General features: G+C 48.1%; 1 protein-coding gene across 1 annotated transcript; it reads right to left on the reverse strand.

The window, feature by feature from the left end:
* Positions 1-3299: 3299 nt before the first annotated feature.
* On the reverse strand, positions 3300-4070 carry LOC136489653 (protein TIFY 11e-like). Its single transcript, XM_066486234.1, has one exon. The coding sequence runs from the start codon at positions 4005-4007 to the stop codon at positions 3522-3524; it is 486 nt and encodes a 161-aa protein (XP_066342331.1). The 5' UTR covers positions 4008-4070; the 3' UTR covers positions 3300-3521.
* Between the last annotated feature and the right edge of the window lie 5880 nt (positions 4071-9950).

Consider the following 9950-nt stretch of genomic DNA (forward strand, 5'->3'; position numbering starts at 1 on the left):
TCAGGAAAGTCAGGGGCTTAAGTTTGAAGATTTGAGAGAGTGGAAAATAGTATTGGGGCTTAGGTGTGATTCAGAAGAAAATCAGGGACTCTTTTACAAAAATGCCAGCACGTGCGGGCTTCCCCGCCGTGGGCCGGCGTCGTGTGTGCCGCGGAAGCGGGCCGCTGCGCGCGCCGTGTCGCTTGGGCCGCGCGTATGGGCCGCGCGGGAGATTCGCTTTTCATTTTCATATGGAATTAGAAATAGTTTTCTAATTTAATTTTTGAGCTGATCTTTGGTAATTAATATAAAATCATGTAGGGTTCCTAAAATTATGCTCTATCTGTTGGTGTATTTAGTTCATATTTATATGTGTTGACATTAGGGGCTATTAAATCATTTGAGGATGCTTAATAATATTAAGTTAATTATTGTAGGAATTTTTATGGTAAATTGGTGATAGCTTTAGTCCTAAAATTTTTACAGTAGCTTCATTATATTATTATGTGCTCACTGTAATTTTTGTAGCTTTAGAATAGACTAAGCATTAGGGTACTTAAATGCTCTTTGTTTCAATATACAATAAATCGTTAGTAGAAATAAAGATATATCCTTTATTTGTAAAGCTAGGTGTTTGTTAGTTGAACCCAACACTTTGCTTGGTAAAGATGATAGTTAGTTTACTACCTTAGTCATTAGAGCTAGCTTAGTATCTTAGTATGCGTATTCTTAGTTTAAGAGTTGTTGTTGCCGAAATGCTAAGTATTGCATCATCATCGCATGCTTGTAGAGAATAAGTTGGTGGAGATAGTGACCGCAGACGATCGTGAGTTCGAGGAGATCGTCGAGGAGTACGAGGAGGAGATTCTCGTGCAGCAGGAGGTCCCGGAGCCACCACCGACTGACTCGGCTGACACCGCGTCTACCCAAGGCAAGCCCCGATGCATAACCCTTATATTTGATAATCACTGGATATATATATGTGATGTGCATTTACGTTACAGGAATTTTATGGAAACCACATGCATAGATATATCTGTCCTATGAGTCTTACTAGTGCAAGTTCGAGTAGCTACTATGCTTAGGTTTTCGGTAGCGTGAGTAACCTGTCGTTACTCACAATAGGTGATTATTATAATTACTCTCATGATAAAAATGATGAAAGGAAAATGGAGACCGGATAGGGATATGGTAGGGGTATTGGTGGGTGTAATGAGTTGTGTCCCGCGGCCACGGGGTTTAGCTTGGTTATACTGTTTTCCCTGTTCGTGTCGATTGAGGACCGTCTGTTGTTGTGGATGGTAGTCAGGCTACAGACTTATTATCTTGAGCACATACTTGCTTATGGGAGTGGGAAAGCTCGTTACACTTGTCGTGGGTTCCGGCTCTTTCCGAAACGACTGATTGGAGACGGGGAAAGGTGGAGGTCTAAGCACCATATTGAGACCGGGTCTCAAGGGTGGGGGCTTGGAGTCCAAGTTTGGACGGAGACCTGACGGGGCATGTGTTTCGGGGTACCCAGTTGTGAAACATTGGTTCGCGAATCGCCGTTTCTGTGAGACGGTACGACTTGGCTATGGTCTAGCACCATAGTAAGAATTGGAAGATGAAATATGGTGAAATGATTCTGACTACTTAACCCTTGCTTTAAAGTAGAACATGTGCTTACCAAGAATGGTTAGCTAATGAAGTAATCATGACTGCTAATAATACGTGACTGTAAGGATGAACTATTAGTAATGCTTTCCACAAACAAAAAGAGAACAACAAACCCATATTGCCTATCATATCCCTGAGAGTTGGAGAACTATTCCCACTAATCGGATAAGTCTTGCGAGTACATTGTGTACTTAGGGTTTATTTTATCCTTGTTGTAGGTGCAGCTTGAGGAGTGACTCTTGTGTGGATGATTCTTCTGATGGGCACAGACGGATTCTTGTATTGTTTTCGCTAGACGTTTATTTTCATTCCGCTGTTTAATTATCGCACTCTGAACTCTGGTATTGTAATAAATAATTTCTAAGAAATCTTGTTGTATGAAATGGACTAAGTTTTGTAAGCTCGTATTCATTATTGGATTTTGGATGTAAAACGTGAATTGTTTTGAGTTCTCCCTTGAGGTGTGCTCGACGGAACTGTCCGAGATAGCTCACTTTCGAGGTGTTTAGTGTCTAGTGGAAGACGAACGCTTCCGAAAACGTGTTATTTCGGACGGTTCTGCCGCACCAGCTCCTCTCTGGCTCTCTCTCCTGTCTCCTTACTCCTTAGTGAGGTAATGTACTGGGATACTAGTGATTCAGTTTTCTAGCGATTTCACTTTGCAATATTTCATATTGTATAGGGCATAATAATAGACTACAATGAAATTTGTTTTGAAGCGCTTTCAATGGCTAGTATGATTTCTAGCCTTTTATTATTTAGCGCCCTTGGTCTATAAGAAAACGCTCGTCTAAGTAGTGCTGGGCACGTCGCGAGGAAGCCGGACGATCTGAGCAAGGCAGACGAGGCAAAGTGGAGTTGGTCCCCAAAGCATGCGTCGTGGACAGAAGCAAGCCACACGCAGGTTCGTGACCGGGCCTTCTCTCGCAAGTACTAGTGGTGGGAACGCTGGGGAATTGGAAAATTAAATTGCTGGAGGCATGTGGCGCGAAACATCAACGTGTCAAAATTGGGTCGCTGTCTGCTTTTGGGCTGATGGAGGAGGTCTTCGTGGACCTGCTCTAGATGATCTCTTCGTATGTTTTGTAGCGCCTGCTAGGTGGTTGCAAATAAATAAGGTTGAGAAGAAGCCATGCATTCTTCGCAGTCCTTAATTTAATTTTGTTCCATGCATGTGTTCTTTCATATACGGAGTAGAGTAGAATTATATAACTCATGATGCTTTTATTTTTCTGATGATATTTGTGACTGTAGACGTATACTCGTATACACCTTGTCAACGGCAGGACATTGTAAAATCAAATGTATCGGCTTTTTCCCGAATCAGAGACGCACATAAACATACATTACATGTATGCACACTCACCGCTTCAATCCTAGGACAAATAGAGAAAATTACGAACACATGTTTTAATTTAAAATTTAAATTCGATGAGGAGGTAGGAACCGAACCAGCCGATCTGCACTCAATTTGTAGATCTAGATTATTCTCTCTCTTTTAAGATGCTTATTCTTAGACTCTATTCAAACTTGAAAGATTTCAAGTAAATCACTGTTCAATGCTTCTTGGAAAATAAAAGGAATCTTTTTTTTTGTGTGGCGGAAGTAAGGTAATTACTTCAAATCAACATAATCGGGATCTACCGGAATGAGAAACCATATATGTCTTTTCATCTCTACGCTTTTTCTGTTTAATTAAAAACACATAACAACAAACAATCCACCTATAACTATGTCTAGTAATAACAAATAGAGTATATATGTTCTGGCTACTACGCAACATACAGAGTTTACATCTACGGAGATCTCCATTTCCCCACCGCCTGAGTTCAGCTTCTTCAGCACAGCATCCTCTAGCTAGCTAACGCCGAGGGTTTCTGAGATCACAGCGCGAGCGTGAGATGGTCGCGTGGGTCACCGGGCCGGCGGTACGGCTCCGCGCGGGCGGCGACCCTGCCCTTGCGCTTCTCCATGAACCGCTGCAACGACGCCTTCCTGGCCACGGGTAGGTCGGCGACCACCGAGGAGAGCGGCGGCTGCTCCGTGCCTCCCCGCCGCGCCGCCGCCGCGGCGAGCCGCAGCAGGTCGGCCGCCTTGTCCGCCGTGACATCGTCGAGCACCAGCGCCCGCCCGCCGTACACGATGGTCAGCTGCGCCGCCGCCGTTTCCGGCTCCTCCTCCTGGTCCACATCGGCGCCCGGCATGAGGGGCAGGGGCCGCACCGCCGGCGGCCGCGCGCGCGTCCTCTCGGCCTCCGCCGCCTTGACGTACTGGCTCAGCGCGCCGCACGCCGCCGCGAACCGGCTGGTCGTCGTCGTCGCAGCTGTGTTGTTTCCTGTGCCTCCTGAAGGTGCTGCCGCCGCCGCCATTGCAGGCGATGACCTGCTCTCGAGAATGGAGGAGGAGAAGGAGGATTGATGGAAATTTTGTTCTGCCTTGGACCTTGGTTTGTTGGTCTGAGAGGTCTCGTTTTTATAGCTAGGATAGGAAGGAAGAAACGTACGAGGAGTGTGGGTGGGTCGTCGGCACGAAAAACACGTGAAAGCTGTGGCAGGCAACGAGGTGGGAGCACAACCACCGGGCCAGCCGGTTGACGGCGCCCGGCGCAAGTGGTCGTGCCTGAGGCATGAGGCGGTCAGGTGGGGACTTGCAAATTGCCATGCCATTGCCATCGAACTGGTTGGTGTGAAAATGGATTTGGATACTTATCTAATCATAATACATGAATATTACTATTTGCTACTTTATAATAGATTGTACTCCTTCCGTTCCAAATTATAAAACGCTTTGACTTTTTTTTTGTTCATCTATTTTACCATGTGTCTAGACATTATATCTAGATACATAGCAAAATGAATATAAAAAAGAGTCAAAATGACTTATAATTTGGATCAGAGAGAGTACATCATTTTATTTTTTAATATAGATATATAGTATTATATTTATATTTCGGTATACAGTCAAAGCTATGTATTTATGAAAAAACGACTTACAATTTAGAATATATATCTTTTATCGAATACACATTCGGATCTAATAAATATCTTCTGATACTGATACAAATCAGGTAACATAAATTGGATTTGCATTCAAATATTCATTTAACGGTAAACAAGTTATTTAATTAGACATTTGAAAGTTAAGTATGCTAAACTATATACATATAAACTATAACAAAAATATATTGTTAGTGATAGTAATTATATAAATATAAATCAGTTGTGTGGGGCAAATGCTCTAGCTCCGGCACTGCAAGATCACAAACCTGCCTCTTTCCCATATAGAATCACATACTACTATAGAAACGAATTTAGCAACGTCTATCTCTAGAAAATTGATTTTTAGAGACGCTGGGCTTTCTAGACGTCTCTAGAAATGCTCTTTAAATTTAGAAGTGGATGGCAGGCCAAACCGTCTACACAAATGAATATTAGAGCCGGTTGACAATTTAGGATGTCTCTAAAAATAGATACCGCATAGCAAAGTTCATAACTTTTACAAATCAAGTTTGATGAAGACAAACTTTATATTAAAGTTGCAGTACATAAAGAGATCTACAACTTTAAAGTTGACTACTTTTCCATTTCAAATCGTTTAAGGCCTGAAATTTATGTTTTAAGTTTTCAAGTTTTGAAATTTATTTTTAAAAATTTCCATACTACCTCGGATGGAGAAATCACCTAAACCAAAGTTGTAGTACTTGAAAGCATATGAAACTTTGTAGTTAATTACTTTCTTATTTGGAATTCTATTTTAAGGCCAACGCAGCACTACCCATTGCAGCGCAGGCCACCGAGGACCATTGCCAACCTGGCCATTACAACTTTAATTAGCTTTCTTGCATGGCATCTTCTTCACGTCACGGTGATGTAGACCACGCATAATTTGCTTGCTTGCATGTCCGACGGAAGGTTTGCATGGCGGTGTAGACCAATTCTCACGTGCGTAATCGGGCGATGAACTCATCGACCACCAGTTGAGCTCCGACTTGTAGATGGATTTGATGACGGCTGCCGCGCATGATGTTGAACGCCGTCACTGATTCGTCGTAGATGTTGTTGAAGGAGGTCATCGCAGCAAGATGAGTTGCCGCAAACGACGTTGGTCTTGAGGTACGCCATCTGGTTCGCCATGGATCAGCGCGCACACCCCTACCTAGCGCGCCAACTATCGACAAAAGATGCTCGGTAGTCCTCCGAGGGGTATCCCACGAAGGTAGACTAATCGGTGGAGGTGCGCGTAATCAGGAACCGGATGGTGACATAAGGCGTAGAGACAACGATTTAGACATGTTCGGGCCGTCTGATCGACGTAATACCCTATGTCCTGTGTCTTTGGTGTATTATATGATATGTATGTAGCTGTCGACTAGGGGACCTCTACCTCTCCTTATATACTCTGGAGGGGTAGGGTTACAAGAAAAGTATCCTATTTGGTACTATACAATATTTTACGATGCACGTCGACCAGTGTCGTGCACGCCTTGATCTTGTGGGTTGGGCCACCTCTGAAGGTGTGGCCCATGTCTGGTCTTGTAGATACTGGGGGCCATACCCCCACACCTTACAAGAGAGAGAGAGAGAGTGTGTACATATGCTAAGTCTTGTTGCCCACGCCATCGGGTACAAGATGATTGTAGGTGCTCATAACACTGTTAATGTCAGATGCATGTGGGAGGTTGCGTTGTCTTCTTCCGATATGGTAGATGTCAGTGCCTGCTACACTGTTGATGCCTTGAGGCATGTAAGGGGTTTTACCATGTTCGTCTGGTATAGGAGTTGGTGGGCGCCCATAAAACTATAGGGAAAATGTCAGCGCCCGTAACACTGCTTGGGTTCTGACATGTTTGGAAGGTTGCAGGGCACTCTTTTGACATGTCCTGTTGGTACTGTCCTGCAGGTGTATAGGGTATGGTCCTTGGTATTGCGGTTGACTTGAGTGTCCTATTTTACCTGCTCTGCCCGTTACCTGGTCCTTACCGAGCGGGCGTCCTCGGTCGGTCAGTCTCAGTTGGCTCTGACTGCGCCAGTCAGAGAAGAGTTGTAAGCAGAGGTTCGGTGTATCCTCGGTCGGAGACACGGGTTGGAGTCAAAAACGCTGTTTGGTCAGGTCTTCCGGTTGGAGAGGCATGCTAGAGTCAGAAATGAGACCTTTCGATCGGAGAGGCGGGCCAGAGTCAGAAGCGGGCGTCCTTTCTCCTTGGCCAGGCCTTCTGGTCGGAGATTGGATTGTCCTTTTGGCTTGTCTTTAGATTTTTGGGGCCAGCCTAGGAGTTGTGCGTTGTTCGCAACATCGTCTGCTGGGCCGAGCCTTTGCTAGTTAGCCGGTCCATAAGGGACCCCGGGTTTATGAACCCGATAGGAGCCCCGAGCCCTCGGGCGATTCGAGTAGAATCGTCTGGGGGATTTTTATCTTGATGGCGGGTGCGCGCAAGCCACCCGCGGTGTAGCCCCCGAGACCCTAGGTGATTCAGGTAGAATTGTTTGGGTTTTTTTTCATGTTGCTTGCGGGGGAATTTTTTGTTTCGTCAGCAGGTGCGCACGAGAGCACCCGTGGGTGTAGCCCCCGAGCCCCCAGCCGATTCGGGCAGAATCGCCTAGGGGGCTTTATCAGCGGGCATGAGTGTGTGCACTTTGGTGGGCGTAGCCTCCCTTTTCTAGTTTCTGATCCATCATTTTCAGGAGCGTGGTCCTAGGTGTTTGGTCACGGCTGAGGGACTGGGCGAGACGAAGTCTCGTCTACCGGGGTGTCGAGCGTGCCGAGGGTTTGGGTGAATCGAAGTCATGGATCCGGGGATCGGGCGAGTCGGAGTTTCTAACCAAGGCGTCGGGTGCGCCAAGAGATCGGACGAGACGGACTCGTAGATCAGGCGTCGGGCGCTGGTGAGGTAGTTTAGGGATCGGTCGAGACGGACTCGTGGATCTTGGCGTCGGGCGTAGCCGAGGCAGTTTAGGGATCGAACGAGACGGACTCGCGGATCCTGGCATCAGGCGCTGCCAAGGCAGTTTAGGGATCGGATGAGACAGACTCATGGATCCTGGCGCCGGGCACTGTTGAGGCAGTTTAGGGATCGGACTAGAGGGATCGGGCGAGACGGACTCGTAGATCCTGGCGTTAGGCGCAGCCGAGGCAGTTTAGGGATCAGACAAGATAGACTCGTAGATCCTAGTGTCGGGCGCAGCCGAGGCAATTTGATGAGCGGACAAGAGGGACTCGTGGATCCTAGCGTCGGGCGCTGCCGAGGCAGTTTAGGGATCAGACGAGAGGGACTCGTGGATCCTAGCGTCGGGCACAACTGAGGTAGTTTAGGGATCGGATGAGAGGGACTCATGGATCCTAGCGTTCGGCGTTGCTGAGGCAGTTTAGGGATCAGATGAGACAGACTCATGGATCTTGGCGTCGGGCGTAGCCAAGGTAGTTTAGGGATCGGATGAGAGGGACTCGCAGATCCTAGCGTCGGGCGCAGCCAAGGCAGTTTTGGGATCAGGCGAGATGGACTCATGGATCCTGGCATCGGACGCAGCCGAGGCGTTGGGCGTCTTGAGCCCCTGAGCCCCGTTGGGCTTGGTAGGGGTCGGTTGAGTTTCATGCGTTACCCCGTCCGTGGTTTCTCGCAACCGGAGGGGCTGAGCTAACGTCGCTTGCCTTGATGGCTCGAGTGACACGCTCGGCGAGCTCGCTAATGGGCATGTTCGAGTGAAGTCTAGGTCCATCGTTCGTGATGGGGTCGGCATAGCCCTCTTGTGGCACTCCACTGCTCCTTAACCCGCAACCCGATAGATACCTAGGTCATTTCGAAGACCGACCCAAGTGGCCCACTGGCCTCCCCATGATGGAGATTCTGTGGGCATGGCTAGAGGTTAGGATCGAAGGAGAAGGTTGAGATGACCCTGTCTGCTTCGGGGCAGACTGGGCGATGGCCGCTCGGGGCTCATCTACGTTTTCTCCCATAGCTCTATTTGATGTGAGGTAGCCTCGAGGCCTTCGTGGGCCAGCCTTCGAACCCCGGTCGGTCGTTGCTCATGTTGAATGAGGCAACTATCGCCTCATGACGCAACATAGAGCGTTGTGATGAATTTAACTGCATATGCAATGCTCCGGATGTATGGAATGAATGAATGTGTTGTATGAATGTATGAATGATAGCAGATGAATGAATGAATCATATAAAGAAATAGTGGGGGTCGGTAATGTTACCTTGATGACTCGAGTGACGGGGTTTGAGGAGCTCTAATCAGAAATGTCCGACCGGGATCCACGCTCGTCGTTCGTGATGGAGTCGGCATGGCCCACATGGGGCATCCCTCTACTCCTTACCTGTCTCTCATCGTTTGCCTGAGCTATTCGATCAACTCAAGAAGCCCATTGGTCTCTCCTAGGCGGAGATCCCATAGTTTGGGCCTTTCCAAGTCCCGCCTGGGAAGGCGAAGGGCCGTCTGCGCGTAGTTGCGCCTTATTTTCTTGCGCCTAGCGTGCGGTAGTGGTGGGCATACCTAGGCCACGTCCCATCTGACCAGGCATCGCTCCATCAGGCAGGGTGCGTCTCATCGGTCATGGCGCGTCCCGTCGTATCCCATCTGCATTGAATGGAGGAAGGGAGAGGGTTTTTTGCCCCATCGTTTCGCCTTTCCCCAATCGCTGCACCTTTCCCAAATGTTGTGCCTCCTTCTTTAAGTAGGGGAAGGGAGAGGGCTTCCGTTCCATTCCTTCGCCTATTCCTCATCTGCTGCCTCTTCTCCTTCTTCCTTCTCGCCAAAAGCATTTGAGTGCCGTGGCGGTTCCTAGGAGAGAAAAGGGGAGTGCAAGGGAGAGGAGAAAACTCATAGATCTATTTGCGAATCTAGAGCACAATGTTGAGCTAGAGGTCATCTATAGTGAGGGAGTCGGTGTTGGCCGCCTTCGCTGAGAAGGGGGTTCTACCGCCAAAGGAGGTGGCACACTTGAGGGCTCCTACAGGGGAGGATTTCCTATGACCTCGGGATGGTGAGGTTGTCTCCTTCCTCGCCTTCCATGAGCACGTGTTAGGATACCCCGTGCACTGGTTCCTACATGGGCTCCTCAATGAGTGGGCCTAGAGCTGCAGCACCTCAATCCTACTGGGGTGCTGCACATCGTCGGATTCCTCACTGTGTGCGAGGCATTCCTTAGGATGGAGCCACACGTGGATTTCTTCTGGTGGATGTTCTCTGGGCAAGCATTGTCGGAGGGGAAGCCGCTCAGGGTCATGCCAGTGGGGGGCTTCGTGCTACAGAAAAAACCGAGTGCGTCAGGCTCGTTCCCCTCGTACACCCCTATGATTCCAATTGAGGGTG

Source organism: Miscanthus floridulus, chromosome 1 (genome assembly GCF_019320115.1).
Source record: "Miscanthus floridulus cultivar M001 chromosome 1, ASM1932011v1, whole genome shotgun sequence".
Taxonomy (NCBI): Eukaryota; Viridiplantae; Streptophyta; class Magnoliopsida; order Poales; family Poaceae; genus Miscanthus; species Miscanthus floridulus.

Excerpts from the sequence above, each read along its gene's own strand:
- LOC136489653 (XM_066486234.1), bottom strand. The coding sequence starts at position 4,007 with ATGGCGGCGGCGGCAGCACCTTCAGGAGGCACAGGAAACAACACAGCT.